Source organism: Delphinapterus leucas, chromosome 19, assembly GCF_059928025.1.
Source record: "Delphinapterus leucas isolate spDelLeu-1000000601 "Yukka" chromosome 19, BTC_Dleu_Yukka2, whole genome shotgun sequence".
NCBI lineage: Eukaryota > Metazoa > Chordata > Mammalia > Artiodactyla > Monodontidae > Delphinapterus > Delphinapterus leucas.
The window spans coordinates 63835796-63855004 of record NC_143147.1 but is presented as its reverse complement, the minus strand read 5'-3'; the positions used below and the strand labels follow the sequence as shown (position 1 = coordinate 63855004).

The following is a 19209-nucleotide window of genomic DNA, read 5'->3' as shown; positions in this document are numbered from 1 at the left end:
CCCCCCCCACCGATCCTGGACCTGGATCCGTGAAAATCCATGGGGCAGAGAATGTGAAATTGACTATAATGGGCTGGGGGGGGCACACATTCTTGCGGTTGTCAGGCCCTCCACCCAGGAACGGAAGGGTACTGGTAATTTCCGCCACTCTACCATTTCAGCGGCTCTCACCCCTAAAACCAAACAAAAAAACTTCCAGTTTTCATGGCTCCAGCCCCAGCAGTAGAATATTTGGAGACTGGAGAGGGGACCCAGCCTGCTGGGAGCCAGCAAGGAGCCATGTGGGTAAGGGCACTGGGCCGTGGCCACACGTGGTACTGGCATCCAGCACTGCCCTCCCCAGCCCCCTCCCTACTACAAGGAGTTAAGTTTCTGCCCTGCTTCACCCAAATTGCCGGGGACAACAAGGCCTTGGGCTTCACAGGCTCACAGTTAGAAAAGGCTCTAACGGTATCAATTATGCTCACCGTGTTTGCGGAATGGATGGAAGGAGGGCTGGCTTGCTTTAGTCATTGTGGGGCTAAATGTAACCACAGAGGTGAAAGCATTGAAAATGGTAAGCAAGAGCCATCTTTTTAGATGGTTCACAGCCAGTGACATGTGACAGAGGAAGGAGGTGGGGCTGAGAGCCGCAGAGGGAGGACAGAGAACTGAGATGTGGGACAGATTCTCTGACCTGGAGGTCTTTCCCTCCCAAGGCTGAGCCGTGCCTGACCCCGGAAGCCACCCATGCCAGGCTTCCAGAGCCAGCAGGCAGTCCAAGCCCTGCACAGCCACCGCGGGGCAAACACAGCTGGCCAGGGCCCAGGAGAGCCCAGCAGGTTCCCCACAACAGACCTCCCTCTGCCGTTTCCACCATAACATTGTCAGGCTCCCATGGGGGCCCCTGGCGGGGCAGAACCCCCAGAGCCCCTAGCATGAGCCCTTCTTTTCATGGAGATTGAAGGATGAGCTCCATCCATCACCACCAGAGCCCCCGTGCTGAGCACATTTGTCTCATTTGGCACCAGGGCGGGCGGGAGCTGGCACTGAATACCAAGTGGCTTCTGCTGCCTGGAGCCCTCTCTCAGCCTTGCCTCCTGGATACTCCACAAAGGGAGCTGCCCACCTGCTCTAGGCAGACACCCCATCTGGGATACTCCCATGATGCTCCTGTTGCCTACCAGCTCTGGGGTGCCCCCTCCAGGGATGCAGAATGAGGCAGCCAGGACCAGTGGGTTGTACAAGGTTTGTTTAATGTCCCAGCACTCTGAGGAGAAGAAACTCCAGCCAGCTGGAGCCAGGAGCAGGACCACCCTGCCCCAACACCGAGCTCCAGCCTCCATGCTCCCACACCAAGCCCCCAGAAGCCATGTCCAGGGACTGGCTCACAACAGGGCAGGGAGACCCCACTGCTCCCTGTGACTCCAGGCCAGGTGGGAAGGGATCTGCATAAGAAGGTAGCAAAAGCCCAGCCCACACCAGGACCTGAGGCTGCTGAGGTCGCTGAGCTGGCCGTGGAAGATATCATCTGTCACTGGGCTCCCATGGCCAGGATTTCATGGCAGAAGCCAGAAAAGCCCGAGCCCACCTACCCCCCAACGCTGCAGTGCCAGGCGGAGAGTCCAGCTGAGCAGAATAGCTGACACGTCACACTTCCGATTCCAAGCTGGAGATCCGCCTCCAGGTGCACGGTCGGGGGAAGCCGTGCATCCCACAGGCCACCCTACTGACCTCTTCCAGCCCCCCAGTGTCCCTGTATTCTGTGCTCAGCCCCAGGGTCCTGCCCCTGTGCCCCGGAGGCCCCCAAGCCCCAGGGAGCCAGGGGCCGTGGCTGACACAGGGTGGGAGGTGAGGGCAGGCAGCCCCCCAGCAAAGCGGCAGGTGGGCATGGGCGTGGAGGCAGGCGTGCTGTCCGTGCGGCCAGGGGGGGGCCCCTGCCCACACCCCCTCCTGGCAGGCCTCCCGGTAGGACGGCAGCCGCATCGACTGCGCCTGCGTCCAGCGCCCGCAGGCCGGGCGGGCACACCAGGAGGGCTCCGAGCTGGGCCGGGCGAAGGCCTCGGTCACCGAGCTGGGCAGGGAAGCGTGGCGCGGGCGCGAACCTCGGGCCCAGGCCGCGCGCAGGAGAGCCTCCCGCCGGGCCAGCTGCTCCGGCCCGAGCAGCGGCAGGTCCTCGGGCTCGGGGGTCTCCGGGAAGAGCGGAAGGAAGGGGCACCCTGACCGGTCGGCTCGAGGGAAGGAGCTGTAGTGACAGCGCTCGGGCGACTGAGGGCGCTCCGGGAGCGCGCGCCGCTCGGAGGCCGAGAGGTGCCGCCCGCCGCGCCCGGCCAGCGACGGCCACCGCGCCTCCCAGGCCGGCCGGCCAGACACCTGGGAGACGTCGGGTAGGGAGGACCCGGGCGTCGGGGGGCGGGCCGGGGGCTGCGGGGCCCTACGCCCCAGCGCGGTGCGGCCCCCGCCCGGCGGCCCGCAGCCCGTGGGGCTCGGCTCGGGGGTGGGCGGCCGCGGACTGGGGCAGGCGGGCGGCGGGGGCGCACGGCGGTCGCCGCCCCATCTCTCGATGGTGCGCGTGGCGCGGTCCAGGGAGCTGCTCACGCCCGCCGTAGTCACGATGTCGCGCGCCGCCTGCAGCATCTTGAGCACGCTGACCTGGGCCGAGCCGGCGGTGAGGTCCGGGCTGGGCGGCGGCGCGGGGCTGGCCAGGCTCTGCACCCCGCTAAAGCAGCTGTAGATGCCCTGGGCGGGAGGCAGGGGACCGACACGGTGTGAGCGGCGCCCTCCCTTCCGGGACCGCCCCACGCCCCACGCCCCACGCCCCACGCCCCACGCCCAGGTGGGAAGCATCAGCCCAGGTGTCTCTAAGTCCCAGGAAGTAACTAACATTTGTTAAGCTCCTACTGTGTGCCGCTGGGAGCGCTTACAGTGGAGCTCTCCGAGGCACCAAGAGGGTAACTCCTCCTAAAGTCACACAGCTTGTAAACGGCAGTGAGGACTCGAACCCCGGTCAGCCCGGCTCCAAAGTCCTGCCCTGCCTGCTGGAAAAGGGCTCTGCTTCTCACCTGCTGTGTGATGCTGGCAGGCCATGCCACCTCTCCAGACCTCAGTTTTTACATCTGTAAATGGGGCCATGGCCAGCTCTGACTTAGCTGGGTTGCTGCCCCTGAAGCTGGGGCCTGTCTAAGGTGGAGTGGGCACCCACCCTGCTGAAGGCCAGCAGGAAGTCCAGCCGGGACGCGTTGGGCACCGAGTGGCGCAGCTTCCGGTAGACCAGATGCTCCCAGGCGAAGACCAGCAGGGCCAGCCCCATGGCCACGAGCAGCATGTAGAAGACGCCGGCCATGTTATCGATGTCCAGCTTGCTGCTCATCACCTCGTTCTTCTCGTTCTGGCAGATCCCCGAGAGCCACACCGTCTCCAGCTTCTGGGTCTCCCCTGGTGGGGGCGAGGCACACCTGGCTCAGGAAGGACCCTTCCGGTGCTCACCCAAGCCTGGAGTGAGGAGGGGTCTGGGGCCAGGGTACCACCCCCCTGTAGGACCACACGGGGATCCAGCCTGGCAGGGGAGGATGGGGGAGGGGGTGTCAATGAGCAGGAAGGAAGGAGAGCAGAGTGGGAGCTGCGGGGGGGGGATGCCAGCCTCTGACATGCCCACCTCCCACAAGCCCACACGCCCAGCAAAGGCTTGTCGACTGCATAAATTTTATCATTCATTTATTCATCAAACACTTATTGATCACCTACACGCTAGGCATGGAGCTGGGCACACTGAGACAAAAGGCCTAGGCCCCCAAGGAGGCTGCAGGCACCTTCATGGTTATCACTCGCATTATTCTATGGCACTGATGGAAAACCAGACAGTTATTTATCTAATAGGGTTGGGACTCTAAATTCAAAGCTCTCTCTGGGTGTTGGGGCAGCCCAGCCGGACCGCTCACACATGTGAGCCCCTGGGGTACCAAGGCAAACCTGGGTTCTGGCTCTGGGATTAGGCAGGCTGTTGGCACTACCCCAGGTCATCTCAAGATGGCAATGGAGGGGAGGGGTCTTGGGGAAAAGTAAAGGAGTTCAGATGCCCCCAACCTCCACCGTGTGGCCTGAGCTCCTTCCTGTCTTCCCCTCCTGCAAGGGCTCCCCAGCTATTTCCTGCTCCCTCCCGGCAAACCAATCCCTCCCCACGTCTCCATCCAGCTGCTCCTAATACCCGCCACCCAGCCACTGCACCCATCTCTCACCCCCAGAGACCTCTCTCCGTGCCCGTGGGCCCTGGGCACTCAGAGGACAGTGGTGGAGATGTTGACCAGCCATCGGGCAGCTGTCCCGACCACGGGCTCTGTGGCCCACCTGGGACCCACCCCAGCCCCCATCAGTGGCTGCACCCACCGTCCCCCAGGAACTGCAGGAGCGCCAGGTCTATGGCCCGCTTCCAGTGGGAGTCCTTCTGCATGGCGATGCCATAGCCAGTGGTGGCAAAGACCTTGCCAGAGCCAATGGTGACCAGCTTGCAGCCCTCGTCCTTGCCCGCCATGTAGTTGAGGACAGCAGCATCATAGATGAAGGCATCCAGCTTCCTGGGGACAGGCTGAGCCCTCAGGCCAGGGATCAAGTGGGGCTCAGGGCACCAAACCTGGGTCCTGACAGGGGTCTGGGCCACGTGGGCCCACTGACCACCACCCAGGAGGGATGGATGGGCAGAGCCTTCTCTATTTCTCTGGGGTCCTGGTGCAGAGAAGCCCCCTCCCACAGCTTCGGAACCCCACCTACCCTCCTCCTCAGAGAGGCCAGGGGACACTCTGCTCCCAGAGGACACACCCTCTCTGCCCTCCAGGCCCCTAAAGATCCTAAGAAGGTGACAACCAACACCTGAGGGCACGGCTGAACTTTGGTCAATACCACAGCTGCGTCTCTGGGCTCTGGTGGGCGTCCTCAAGCTTCACTCTGCCCCAAGACCTCCTCACCCCTTCCCCGGGGGTCCTACATGGCAACCCAGTCTCACCGTCCCACCTTGGGTCTCTCGGGGAGACACGTGGGTAGAGACAGTCAGGGGGTGGGTGCAGGACTGCGGACCCACCCCATCTTGAGGCTGCTAAGCGCGTCCTCCACTGAGCGCTGGTTGAACTTGACCATGTGGGTGTGCATTTCGCGGTAGTTGCTACGGATGTTCCGCTCCGTGCTGCCGTTGGGCACGGTGCCGAAGCGGAAGGGCGGGTACTGATCCTGAGGCCGCTGGAACTGCGCACAGAGGGCAGCCGCCATTCATAACCCCTCCTCCGACCCTCCAGCCGACCCCGGCCCCGACACCATCCCCCTAGTCTGGACTTGAATAGCGAGCGCATCACGGTCTTAGAGACTGTCCAGCCCACGCCTGTGTTTTACAAACGGGGAAACTGAGGCCGGGACAGGGAGAGACTTACTCAAGGCCACTTAGTCAGTGGACCTGAGCCGTCTCTCCCTGTCCCCGTCCCCAGCCCCCTCCTCCCCAGGCTCCCCTGCTTCTGCCTGCTCCCGCCTCCAGTTCAAATTCCACTGATTCCAACTGTCCTGTGTGCCACCCAAGGCCTCCCCCTGGCTGCGGCATCACCCCACCCTCCAACAGCACCCTCTGGAGCTCCAGAACCTTCTTGTCACTGAGGCCAGACACAGTGTCGATGTACTGCTCCTGAATCATGAAGGCGGCCAGGTTGGCAGTGTAGCTGGCGAGGAAGATGACGGCGAAGAAAGCCCAGACCAGGACCATGATCTTGCTGGTGGTGCCCCGGGGGTTCTCGATGGGCACCGAGTTGTTGAAGACCAGTGCCCAGAGAAGCCACACAGACTTGCCGATGGTGAAGGACGGGCCCCCAGACTCTGGGGGTGAAAGGGAGGACACTGGTGCTCCTCTTGCCCGGCACAGAGGGGGTCAGGTTCAGCCCACCCAACTCCACGGCTCCCGTCTCTGCTCTGTCCTGGGTGGAGACCCCATCCCTGGCTGTCCCCACCCCAGGGCACGTCAACTCACCTTGCTTCTCTCTCTCTCATGTATCTGATTGGCCCCCTGCATATTGTCGGAAGGCCAGGGACCTCCCCCACGGGGCATTCTCTGAAGGGCCCCTCTGGCCCTGAACCCACCCCTCCTGGAAGTGCCAGCCCTGCCCCTGCTCCCAGGCCCAGGTGGGAGCTGACTCTTGCCGCTGGTGAGGTTCTGGTTGTAGCTGACGGGGCTGAAGTACTCGAACATGAAGACGGTTATGGCCACCACGGTGAGGCACATGACGAACATCATTACCCACACGGCAGGGCTGTAGGGCTCTGGGGAGAGAGGCAGGAGGTTCAGAGGAGGCGGCGCTGTGTCTCCCCCCAACAGCTCAGGCGTTCTGGGTGCAGACAGGTGGGTCCATGTGGTCATATCAGCCCCGTGGACTGAGCTCAGGGGTCTCTGACTCTCAGAGCAGTGGAGCCCCAGGAGAGACGCCATCCCCCAGGGAGGTCAGGCTCCCCAGCATTCTTGGTCTCTCCCCTCCATCTGCCCTGGGCCAGGGTCCCATCACCCATCACCCACCCTAGGAAACCTCCCTTTGATTCCACATCTCCCCTGGCTCTCATTCTCCCTCTTCCTCCCACTTCCTTTCACAAAAGAGGGCCAGCACCCCATGCTCTTTCCCTTTCCCCTCCCATCCCCCCGCCCCTGCCTGCAACCTCTTCCACCCCTCAGCCCCTGAGGGTGGCCCCTTAAAGCCACAGGAGCAATCTCAGGGAATTCCCTCTGCTTTCCTCCTCTCCTTCCTCGCCGCCAGCACCGCTGCCCAGGCTCCTGGGTCTGGAACTCCACCCCCCCACACACACCCCGGGCCCAGCATGGGTGAGCTGCTCGGAATCAGAGCTCTGAAGCCAAGCCTTACCCCTCATCCTACTGACACAGAAACCGAGGCCTGAGGGGCTGGGGAGACCGACCTGAGGTTTCTGACAAAATCACTTCAGTCTCCCTGAGTGAGAAGTCGTTACTGCCCAAATCATTTGCTCCTTTGATACAACGCCCATCCTACGAAGTGGAGTTTGTTGCCTCCCCTGTGGCTGAGGAACCCTGCTCAGAGAGGTTCAGTGACTTGCCCAAGGTCACACAGCAGGAAGAGGCAGACCTGGGATTCCCTCTTCTGCTCCTGGTCGAGAGGCTCACCTGTCCTCAGGGCTCTTTGAACCATTCCACACTGCAAGTCCCACTTGAACTTCTGACTGGGCGCTCTGGGAAGGCCAGGACTATGGCCGGATCCCAGCACCTGGCACGGGACCCGGCACAAGGGAGCTGCCCAAGAAATGCTGAATTTCTAATCAAGTCAGAAACTAGCCCGGCTTCCCGTGCTCTGGGTTGGCTCCTCCAACCCCCCGTGAATCTTCTCCCTTTGTCCCAACGGCCCAGCCCAGGAGTTCCCTGGCGGTCCAGTGGTTAGGACTCTGCGCTTTCACCGCTGAGGGTGCGGGTTCAATCCCTGCTCAGGGAACTAAGATCCCGCAAGCCATGAGGCCAAAAAATGAAACAAAAAGCAATGTCGCAGCCCACGAGGCACCTCCTGAAGGCAGCCTGCCTCGCTGGTTTTCCTGTCCTTCACAATGGCGCCACCTTTTACCCCGCTCTGCCCATCCCCCGCCCTTACCGAGCACCCAGGCTTAGGACTGAACCTGGACGTCACCTCTTCCCTCTCCGTTCTACCCACCTATTATAGCTCAGGCCTCTGGCTAACCTATAAGGACCCAAGGCTGCAGTGCTGCCCTCTGAGGGTGCACCCCAAGCTCCCCATCTCCACCCATGCTCCACACGTCCACTTCGTGGGCCCCTCTGCACTATCCCTGCCCACCCCGAGCCGCACCCAGGAAGGCCGAGGGGGAGACGGTGCCGTTGCTGCGAGCCACCATCACACTGATGCCCGTCTCCACGAAGGGCACAGAGAAGTCGACAATCTCGGAGCGCTCCTCATTGATGGTGAGGGAGCCAATGGCCATGTCTGCCCGCTTGTAGTACACCTGGGGGTCAGGCCCGGATCAGAAGAGGGGCTCCCGCAGGCTGGAGGACTCCCCCACTCCTCTCCCAGCCCCACATCCAGCACCCACCAGCTGAGTCAGTTGTTCCCACTTGGGTCCTCAGAGCTCCACTTTCAGTACTGACCCCAGGGGTCATCATTGGTGCCAGCACAGTGCCCCTGCCAGTTCAGAGACCCTTAGGAGTTGGGCCTGGGTCCCACCCTGACTGATCCCCAGAACAGGAGGAAACACCTAAGGAACATCCGGGGGTGGCTGACGGATGGATGGGGCCCAGGGCAACAGGCGGGCAGGTGGGCGGGCTCAGGTGGCCTGGGGGCAGGCCTACCTCCCCGATCATGCCGTTCCACACGCCGCGCACCCTCTTGCCATGCTTGCCGTTGGTCACCAGGTACAGGTCGTAGGAGAACCTGACCACCTTGGCCAGCTTCTTGAGGATGTCGATGCAGAAGCCCTTACAGCAAAGCTTGGTGTAGGGGGCCGTGTCACCACTGCTGCCACCAAGAGACCAGCAGGGGTCAGAGCCAGCAGCTCCTCCCAGCCTGGCTGGTGGACGCCCACCCCTATACCCAAGCATAAGGCACACACAACGCCCGCCATCGCACGGCGGCACACGGCTCACACTGGGCCTCCCGGGTGTTCTCGCGGACCTGAAGGTGTGGTTGCCATGCCGGCGGCAGGGCACAGTGTTGGGCACGCAGCCGCCTGAGCCAGGGTCGGGGCTCTCCACGATGACAAAGGGTCGCTCTTCCAGCGTGGCCACCGTCAGGTGCCGGCTGTCCACCACGGGCTGCAGGGAGGCACTGTAGCGAGGCCACACCGGGTACTTCATGTGGAGGACACCATGGTCCCAGCGCCCCACCTGCAGAGGATGACCGGCCTCAGCCCGGGACCTTCAGCCCCACTAAGCCCACGCTATAGGTGGGTCCTCTGGGCGAGGCCTGCCAGGACCAAGAATCCCCCCACCACACCTAAGGTCACTCGGGGCAGGATGAAGCAGGGCCTGGGGCGGGAGCATCTGGAGAACAGGAGAGTCGGGGCAAGGGGCTGGCCAAGGGGAGGGCTCCCTACAGCCTCTCCGGCTTCTGGTCCCCGCACTTTCCAGTCCAGCCTCCACACTGCTGCTGGCTCACGGCCTCTTCCTAAAGCCCAGACCTGAGCCTGTCACACCGCACTCATTCCCCCAAGCTTCACATAAAGTCCTTAGCCCAGCACTCAAGACCCTTCACGGGTCCAATTTATCTCCATCACCCTACCCTTCTTCCCCAGTCCCCACGCCTCCAAACGCATCACTTAAAAATGCTCCAGGGGAATTCCCTGGCAGTCCAGTGGTTAAGACGCGGCACTTTCACTGCCATGGGCCCTGGTTCAATCCTTGGTCAGGGAACTAAGATCCCACAAGCTGCGTGGCATGGCAAAAACCAAAACCAAAACCAAAACAAAACAAAAAAAACCCTAAACCCTCCTTCCCCTCAGTCTATACCAGGCTACTATCCCTTCCCGATGGGCTCCTACTCAACCATCCATAGCCCAGCCCAAATGTCCCAACTTCTGTGAAGCCTTCCCCAGTTTCCTCCTTTGAAGGCAGAACTAATTTCTGCCCCTCCTCTCTATTCCCATAGTGCTTTGCAAACATTGTTTCTTAAGCACTGACCGCCCCAAATTCTATTTGTTTACGTGTCCGTCTAGCCAACACAGCTGTGGGTTACTCCTTCAGGGGCAGGACTGTGTAATAAGAGCGCTTGATAAGTTCTATAGTGAAGGGTGTTGTGGGAGCCCGGAGCAGGGCTGCCTCAGACCCCCGGGAGACCTGGAAGGCTTCTCAGTGGAAATGTTTCAGCTGAGACCTGAAGGATGAGGGGCTGGATGAGGGACAGAAAGGACTCTCTGCTCAGCTGTGGGACAAGAGGGGGGGATACAATGAAAGGATACCGAGGGCCCCTGGGCTCACCCCCTTCTCACCATCTCCCAGAGGCGGTGCCGGTTGAGGGCGATCACCACCATGGTGGGCTGGACCAGGTACCCACCAGGGCTGAAGGAGAAGTCCCGGCCCTCCCAGGTGACATTCAGTAGGTGCCTGCGAGGGGGGAGAAGCCAGGGTCCTCTTAGCCCTGATCAGGACCAGATGTGCCCTCCCCCACCTTTTGCCTCATCACCGCCACCAACAGGTAGCATTTGTGTAATTATTGTTCTGTTTCCCTGTGTTGACCCTCGAGATCCTCACCACACCCTCACACCCTGCTCTTTTCTCAGATGAAGAAACAATGGCCCAGAGAGGTGAGGTCACTTGGCCGCAGGCACACACCTAGTGGGAGGTGTGACCAGTGAGCCCAAACTCACGGCCACTCGTGGCCATCCTATGCCCTGGGCAGGTGCCCACCTGTAGAAGGCCTTCCGGGCAGGGCTGACAGGCCCAGGGTGGCCGCGGCACTCCCCAGCCGGGGCGGGCAGGGTGCCGTGCTGGCGCCGGTAGCCGTGGGCGCCAAGGGCCAGGATGGCCACGCCGTCGCGGACTTTCTGGCGCAGGCTGAGGCGCCAGCTCTCGGTGACGACGCTGATGAGGCCCACGGGGAAGGCGGCGGGGGGCGCGTCGGTGCTGCCCAGCGCCAGGTTGGGCACCAGCCACACGTGCCCGGGCCCCACCAGGCCGGCCTGGGCCGCCTCGGCGAAGAGCACCTCGGCCTCCTCGCGCGAGCAGTAGGCCACCAGCACCGGGGCGTCGAGCTGGCGCAGCAGGCGCTGGGTGTGGGCGCGCGTCCCGCCGGGGCCCAGCTCCAGCGTGAGCACGTCCAGCAGCCGCCAGCCCACGTAGTTGGCGTCGGCGACGGCGCGCACGCTCTCGAGGAAGAGCGTGTGGCCCGGGTGCAGGCTGGTGATCACGGCGAACGCGCTCCAGTCGTACTCCTCCAGCACCTTGAACAGCACCTGCAGCTGCTGCTCCAGGGACACGCCCAGCTGCAGGAAGGCGGAGCCCGGCTCCTAGGGGGGAGGGGCGGGGCCTGAGCGGGGGGTGGGGCGAGCCGAGTCCCGCCCCGCCCCAACTTCCACTCCCTCCGTCAACCCCCACACACCCTTGCGTCGGAAGGTGCTAGGTGTCCCGGGATCCCTAGTCTCGCGATAACCTCCTTCCCGCCCGCCCGCCCCGCACGCGGTTCCCAGCCCCTGCCGCCCATTAGAATGCCCTGGAGAGATTTTTTAAATATTCGTGCCTGACCAAGGCTGGACCGCAAACCAGCAGCAGCGTCAGCTGGGAGCTTGTAGGAAATGCAGATTCTAGGGCGCAGTGCTCACCTGCTGGATCAGAATCCCTGAGGATGGCGCCCGGGAATCTGTATTTCAACAAGCTCTTTAGGTGACTCTTGAGCCTGCTAGTCCAGACCAACTGAATGGGAATCTTAGACATGGTACACTGGGTGTCTGTATTTTTCTAAAGCACTGTGTGGGTGGAGAACCACCGTGCTGAGAGCTAATGTCAGGCCCACGGGTAACTGGGAAAGCACCATCCTCTATGCAGCCCTGGGGATGAGAATGTTCTTCCTCTCTACTGCCTCTGCCACCACAAACGCCCAGGACACTGCAAGATCGAGCCTGGGCTAGCGCAAGCCTCTCCTAGCTGTGGGTTCCCTGCTGCCACTGCAGCCCCTCCAAGATTTCACCACACTGCGACTGTCCCAATCTTTTAAAAAAGCAACTCCGAGAAAACTCTACAGGACAAGTAACCCAGTTCCTTCAACAAACAAATTTGCAAGGAAAAAAGAGAGAGATGGAGGAGGAGCCTTGAGAGGGAAGACTCCGAAGTCATCCCAACCAATCGCTGGGTGGGAACCTAATCTGGCTCCTGATTCAAGGCAAGAGACATAAAAATAAACATTTATGAGACAACACGGAAGATTTGAACACTGCCTGGATTCTCTATGATGTTAAGGAATTTTTATTATTTTTTAGATGTGATGATGTATGGTGGTTTTATTATTTTGTAAAGTCCTACCATCTAGAGATGTGTATTGAAGTATTTATGGATGGAATAAATATTGTGTCTGGGCCTTGCTTCAAAATAAAACAGAAGAGGAGAAGTGGGTGAGAGTAAGGCTGAGGCACAGTTGGCCTGGGGTGGATAGGGGATACATGGGGTCATTATACTCTTCTACTTTTATGTATGCTCAAAATTCCCCATAGGGCTTCCCTGGTGGCGCAGCGGTTGAGAGTCCGCCTGCCGATGCAGGGGATGCGGGTTCGTGCCCCGGTCCGGGAAGATCCCACATGCCGCAGAGCGGCTGGGCCCGTGAGCCATGGCCGCTGAGCCTGCGCGTCTGGAGCCTGCGCTCCGCAGCGGGAGAGGCCACGACAGTGAGAGGCCCGTGTACAGCAAAAAACAAAACAAAACAAAACAAATTCCCCATAATAAAAATATAATCATAAAAGAAAGGCAAATCAGATCAGTCTCCCCTCAACACCTTCTTCAGCTCCTCACTTACTTAGAGTAAAACCCAAGTGTCCTCCCGTGTGGTTGGGACCTCGCCTCCCTCTCCAGGCTCCTCTCGGTTCCTCAGAAACTCTGTGCTTCTTCTCACCTCTGGGTGTCCACACCACCCCCGCTCCCTCCGCCTGGGACGCTCTCCCCCAGTCCGCCCCACACACACACCTTGTCAACCCCCTCATCCTCCAGGTCTCGGCTTAGGTGCCATTTCTTAGGAGACCTTCTCTGACCAATCCCAGACCCAGAAGAGGTCCCACTGGACTCCCTCGGGGCATCCTGTGTTTTTCCTTCAGGACTAGGATCCCAGCTGTGATTGCTGGTGAATGTGTGTTCAGCGCTTTCTCCCCACAGGACAGCAAGGGCATGACCTGCCCTTGGATGTTCCCCGCTGCAGGCCAGCTACATCAGATCCCACACCCAGCCTGGCCCTGCACCTCTGGGTCTGGAGCCTGACCACGGAAGGCCAGGAAAACAGGGAGAAGGTGGGCGAGGGCTGCCCCAGAACCAGAGGTGGGTTTGGTACCTGCCCATCCCTCATCCAGACACAAGTGTGAAAGCAGCTCAGAAAGTTTATCTTCTAGAACATAGAAGCATCATTCCCACAGCCTTCTCCTCCCTCACCCATACCTCCCTCTGCCCTCACCCCCTTGCTGGGCCCACCCAATCCCAGTTTCCCAGGACCTAAGTGTCTCCCTGGCCCAGACTCAGCCCCTCTCCCCCAGCCCCAGCCTGGCTCCAGGCTCATGGGATGTAGGGACATGACTTTGAATGGGCACCTTGGGGGTGAGGACCACAGCAGAGCCCCCACTGATGCTGAGGATAGGCACGTGGGTCTGGAAGGAGATGAAGTCGAGGATCTGGGCCACGGCCTCGGTGTCCACGTTGTCCTCAAAGACGATGCCGTGGACTCGGGCAGTGCCCAGGAGCCCGCAGATCTGGGTGAGAAGACTGCTGGGGTTGGTGTTGTTGACACCCACGGTGAGTGGCTGGATCTCCAGGGGCAGGTCCAGGAAGCTCTGGGGGGTGAGGTGGATACGGGCCTGGGCCTCCAGTGGCCCCGAGCTGCCAAACACCACGGCCACCGTCACAGCCTGCTCGCCCTGCCCTGGGCCCAGCCCTGCCCAGGCACCGAGGAGTGAGGTGAGTAGCAGGACCGGCCCCAGGGCCCCACCCATGTCCACTGGAGGGTCCTGCGGAGAGACCACGATAGGCACAGGGAGGGGGACAGAGGCACGGAGAGAAAAGATGAATGACAGAGAGGAGGCAAAGGCCAGAGTCAGAGGGACACACACCCAGAGGATGAAAGAGAAGAGGGGGAAACCTCCCTCCACAAAGAGAGGCAGAGAGAGGGGGAGACAGACAGACACAGACAGACAAAGAGAAAGAGACAGAGAAGTTAGCTGAGCGTCCAAGCGCAGCCCAGAGGGCAGGACCCGGGAAGAACGTGACCAGAATAGGTGCTCACTACTTCCATTCTACTGTTGAACATCAGGCTTCGCTAGAAAGGCCAGACCTTTGGAAACTCATCCATCTGGGTTCTGCCCCAGGAAGGTTCACAGCAAATGCTAATCTGGTGGGACTCCCCTGGTGGCGCAGTGCTTGGGAGTATGCCTGCCAATGCAGGGGACACAGGTTCAAGCCCTGGTCAGGGAAGATCCCACATGCCGCGGAGCAACTAAGCCCGTGCACCACAACTACTGAGCCTGCGCTCTAGAGCCTGTGAGCCACAACTTCTGAGCCCACGTGCCACAACTACTGAAGCCCATGCGCCTAGAGCCTGTGCTCCGCAACAAGAGAAGCCACCGCAATGAGAAGCCCGCGCACTGCAACAAAGAGTAGCCCCCGCTCGCCACAACTAGAGAAAGCCCGGGTGCAGCAACGAAGACCCAACCCAGCCAAAAATAAATAAATAAATTTATTTTTTTTAAAAAAAAGCTAACCTGGTACCAAGTGCATGGATATGAGTCAGAGAGACCTGAGTTCAAGTCCCAGTTCTGCCACTTACTAACTGTGTGATCTTGGGGAAGTTGCTTAGTCTCTCTGAGCCATGATTTCTTGCCTGCAGTAATCACAGGACCTACTTCACAGCAGTGGGAGGGCTACCCACTGTTATCAGTATCCCTATCCTATAGGTGACAGCCCCACAGCCAGGTAAAGGAAGGCAGCTCTTGTAACACACACACACACACACACACACACACACACACACACGCACACCTTCTCCATCCTAAACTGAATCTAACATCCCCAAGGGCCCTGCTCTTCATAATCCTACTTGGCACAAAGCCCCCTCCTCCTGGGCACTGGATATCCCTACTCTACCCTCTGTGGCCTCAATTAGTAGCAGCTCTTCCAGAGCAGGAGTGTGTCACCACTGATTTGTTCAGGGCTCGGGGTATCTCACACATGACCTGCCACCCTAGGCCATCGTTGGTGTGAGGGATTTTTTAACCTACCCCAAGGGCCTGACATGTATCCCTGCGAAACAAACATCATTGCTTTTGGACAAACAGCCACACCGGTGAGTGGTGCCCACGGATACAGCTCTCCCTCCCAGCTGGCCATCGGCCACAGCTTTGCCACCCTCTCCATCTCCATGACATCCCCAGTGAAACTTCTGAACAGGGGAGAGCCAAATGGTGACCAGGCTGGGCTTGGTTTCATTTCAAAATGAGAAGACAGGATTTTGGGGCAGGGGAGGACACACTGTGCTCATTTTTGTGCCCTTGAAATTTCCCCCTGTGTATGGTTTCCCAGTACACTGACTTAGAACATCAGCCCCGAGGCGTGTGATTCTAGGGTGGGAACCTAAGCGTGCCGTGCCCACCACTACCTCAAATGAGGGATTTCAAATCACACCTGCAAAGAGCACTGTCGGGCTCATTTCTTCCTTTGCAATTCCTCTCTGTGCTCATCTCTGCCCACCTCTGTAGGTTCCCCATCCTCTGGGAAGCCCGAAGTTTCCCCACTTATGCCTCCCAGCTCTGAGCTCTAGAACCGCGCTGTCAAATACAGCAGCCTCCAGTCACGTATGACTACTGGGCACTTAAATGTGGCTTGTCCAAACTGAGGTATGCTGTGAAGTGTAATATGCACGCTGGAGAGTGAAGACTTTGTATTACAAAAAGAAAATCTCTCACTAATATTTTTATATGGATTACATGTTGAAGAAATATTTTAGCTAAATTGAGTTAAACAATATAGTGTTAGAATTCATTTCACTTTTCTTTTTCCTTTTTCTAATGTGCCTACATGTGGCTCTCATTTTGTTTCTTTTGGACCACATGACTCTAGATGAAGGACCCAGGTCCTCCCTCAACTCTGAGGGGGGACTGCCCCTAGAAACTCTCTCTGCTGGGAAGGTGTCCTCCAGGACTGGAGATGAGGAGGGATTGCCGAATGCTCCTGGAGGGAGGGGCCCCAATCAGGCCAGTCTCTGAGCTTCAAATAGCAATGGGCAGATTCCAAGAGATTCAGGCTCCAGAGTCTCAGCACCACGTGGCATCCAGCCTCCCCCGCAAGGCAGGAGGTCATCCCCGAGCCCGGGCCTGATCCAATCTCCCACTTGCCTCCCCCTGGCCTCCCACCTCTCCACCTCCCATCCACCCACCCCGCCACCTCCCATCCACCCACCCCGCCTGCCCCACTGGCCTGAAACAGTCCTCTGGCCACTGCACCCCTCCTCAAAGGGCACAGCTGCTCCCTGGTGCCCACTAATGAAGTCCAGACACCTGGGTCCCATGGACAGAGCCCCACGCACCCCAACTGTCCTCCCCTCCGTGCACCCCACACTCCCTCCAGTCTGGTGGCCAGACAGCTCCCCCTGTCGTCATCTCCAGGCCTTTGCTCTGCTGTTCCCTCAGGTTACAATGTCCTCTTCCCGCTGCCTCTCTCTTGTCTACAAGACAAATTCCAGAATTTTCAGAGCCCCACCTAAATCCCTCTCCCACAGAGCACCTGCCTTAGTGCCTGGCGGCTCTGGAAACACGGGTGAGAAGACAGAGGGTCTGGGTCTGGCTGTAAGCCAGTTGCCCTTCTCCCCCGCCCCCAGCCCCATCCCCCAGGTTGGGGAGCTCCTGGCTATGCCTCTGCGCTGTCTCCCTCATCATTGTGCCCCCTGTTGCAGGAATTTGCCCACTCCATGATGCCCCTGCCCCATACTGGACTGTGGTCTTAAGGACCTCTGCCCACCCACTTGCCGTCCGCACCTTTCACAAACGTGCTGTTAATATTTGATGAACTCCCGGACCCCCGAAAGCCCGGCGGAGAGTGGCAATGGCGACACTTCCGGGACACTCAGCATCACCTTGAACGGCCTGAGCACCTCCACGAGCTTAGGGCTCTTCTCTTCCCCCTGCTCCCCCAATCCCAGGCAGGCTCCCGCACACGGACGTGCACGCGCACTCACACTCCAGACATCTGATGGCCGCCCCCTCTTCTAAGCCGGGAGCCTCGGTCCCAGGAGTCGGCCTAACCCACCAACCGCGCTGTTTCCCGGGTACCCAGGGACCCCGGCTGCGCGGCTCCTCTGGATCCGCTGCCCTCAGAGTGAGCGGCCTCAGCTTTGCCGTCGGGTTTCCCTCCCTCCATTTTGCCGAGCTAAGACCTGAACCCAGGCGCCAGGGGAGAAGACCACCCCTCCACCTTGCCCCCACTGGCGCGGTCACCGAGGTCTCCCTCCTCCAAGACGAACCCGCCACCCCCCCCCCCCCCACCAGCTGATTCCTCCCGGAACCCCCGGGGGAATCTCTTACACTCGGGCTGTGAAGTTCTGGGTATTTTTAGGCCAGCGATATATAATTCATAGGGAACGTGGCATCGAGCTCCCCCCGCGGGAGGAGGGGGCGCGAGCGGCGAGGGCCACCGTCACCCGCGGCTCAAGGACACTCGCGATGCGGCGGCAGCAGCGGCGGCAACTCCGGGCGCGGGGACCCGCGCCACGCCTCCTGGCGGCCAAACTGGGCACCACGCACTCCGCGCCCCCCGCCTCGCTGCTACCCTCTGAGGGGGTCCCGGCTCCCAGGTCCCCATCCCCACTGCCCCAAGCTGGGTCGCCACCCCAAGCCCCGCGGGTGGGGGGCGCCGAGTTCGCCTGGCAGGCGGGGCTGTAGGCGGGTACCAGCCCAGCCCTGCCCTAGGGCGAACCCAGGAGTCCGGTTCCCGACCTACCCAGTCCCCTTCACGCTCCTCTTCGAATTCCTAACGGGATTTAGGACTAGGTTGGAAACGGGCTAGCGCAGCCAGAAACTAGACGGGCTCTGAGACTGAGCAGACGAGCTCCCGCCGCCCAAGTTCCTTTCCTCATTTTCTCCATAGACCGGGTCGGATCGAGCCGGGGCGGTGCCACTGTCAGAGGGCTGGGGACTGGGCCCCAAGTCCCGACGGGTGAGCAGTAGGACAAGTGGGGTGAGCCTCAGGGCCCCGCGGGAATTCCCCCTTCGCTCACCCAGCAGGACCTTGGGATGGGTCGTGGAACGCACCCTTGGCGATTTTCTGGCCACTGAGTGCTTTTGCCTTCGTTTGGACCTGGCCCTGCCCACCTAGGCCCGGCACGAACCGCCTTCCGCTGCAGGAGGCTCAGTGGCTCCCCTTCCCCGCCGTCGGGGATCCTGGTCGAAGCCCCGGGGGACCAGAGCAACACGCTGGTGGGGCAGCCAGGGCCCAGCGCACCCAGGCTCTCGGCTCTCCCAGGTCCTCTTCGCCCACCCTTCCTTGCCCCTCCTCGGAGCCTGGGTCCGCCGGGCGCGGGTCCAGCATTTGGGAAGAGCCCACCACCCGGTGAAGCCCACGCTGATTTCCTGAGGTCAGAGGAGGGAGCGCTCTACCGAAGGAAGAGCTGGGAGGGGAGGACCTGGGGGACTTACAGCCGGTGAAGGGGCGGGAGTGTGAAGGCAGATGCGCGCGGTAGGTGCTCAGCAGACCCCCGGGAGCAGGGGGCCGGGCTCCTGGAGCCACCGTCCTCTCTGCTCCGTGCCCTCTCCAGCCCCCTTCGCTCTGGTCGAACCCCCACGGCCCCAGCTCCCAGCCCCGCTCCCCAGCCCCCGCCCGGCTTCCAGCAGCAACAGTTGTGGGGCCCGCAGCCCAGACTCCCACGTCCCCACACCGCACCCTCCCCTGCGGTGCCGCGGTGCCGGGCGAAAGAGCTGGAGGGCTCGGCGACCCAGGAGACGAACGTCTTGGGCGCCTCGCCCGCGCCCTTCCCTCGCGCCCGCCGCGCGCCTGTCACCTCGGCCTCTTCCTCACCTCCTCTCCGCCCGCCCGGGTCCAAACCCCAGGCCCGGTCCCCGAGGGTCCCCCGGCGCCCCCTTCCTGGGGTTCCCTGCGTCCACCAGACTCTCCCCGGTGCCGCGCCATCTGTCTCCGCTGTCCTTGCCCGCGCGGCGCCTGAGCCCAGCCCCAAGTTGGCGGCGAAGTTGGCGCCCCCGGCTCGGCGCCCGCCACTCACCGGGGGGAAGGGGCGCTGCGCCCGCGCCCAGAGCCCGCGCCGGCCGCCTCCCGCGCGCTGCATGTCCCCGCGCCTCGGTTCAGCGCGCTGGCGCGTGCTGTCCTAGCCCGGCGGGCGCCTGAGCTAGGGCGCCGCGGGGCCGGTGCCCGTGGCGCGGCCTGGCGCGCTGGACCGGGCCCGCCCCCCGGGCCCCTCTAGTGGCCCGCTCGGCGCCCGGCTCCGTCCCGGGCTGGGCAGCGCGCCGCGCCCAGGCTTCCAGGGCTCGCCGACCGGCTGTGGCGGAGCGCTTGCCGCCGCC

The 19209-nt window shown here is 61.4% G+C and overlaps 1 protein-coding gene across 3 annotated transcripts; it reads right to left on the bottom strand.

Moving 5' to 3' along the window:
- Positions 1–1460: 1460 nt before the first annotated feature.
- GRIN2C (glutamate ionotropic receptor NMDA type subunit 2C) lies at positions 1461–18974 on the bottom strand. 3 transcript variants are annotated; one of them, XM_089901672.1, is made up of 13 exons: positions 18912–18974; positions 13243–13656; positions 10370–10968; positions 9952–10066; positions 8640–8851; positions 8318–8483; positions 7821–7974; positions 6142–6267; positions 5597–5856; positions 5051–5211; positions 4363–4550; positions 3182–3414; positions 1461–2718 (listed from the first exon to the last, which is right to left on the bottom strand). In XM_089901672.1, the coding sequence occupies exons 1-13, from the start codon at positions 18972–18974 to the stop codon at positions 1630–1632; spliced, it is 3780 nt and encodes a 1259-aa protein (XP_089757798.1). In that variant the 3' UTR covers positions 1461–1629. The 3 variants fall into 3 exon arrangements, with proteins under 3 accessions (XP_089757798.1, XP_022445397.1, XP_089757799.1); XM_022589689.3 differs by having other exon boundaries at positions 5597–5826; XM_089901673.1 differs by lacking the exon at positions 18912–18974 and having other exon boundaries at positions 5597–5826; positions 8318–8851.
- Positions 18975–19209: the final 235 nt, after the last annotated feature.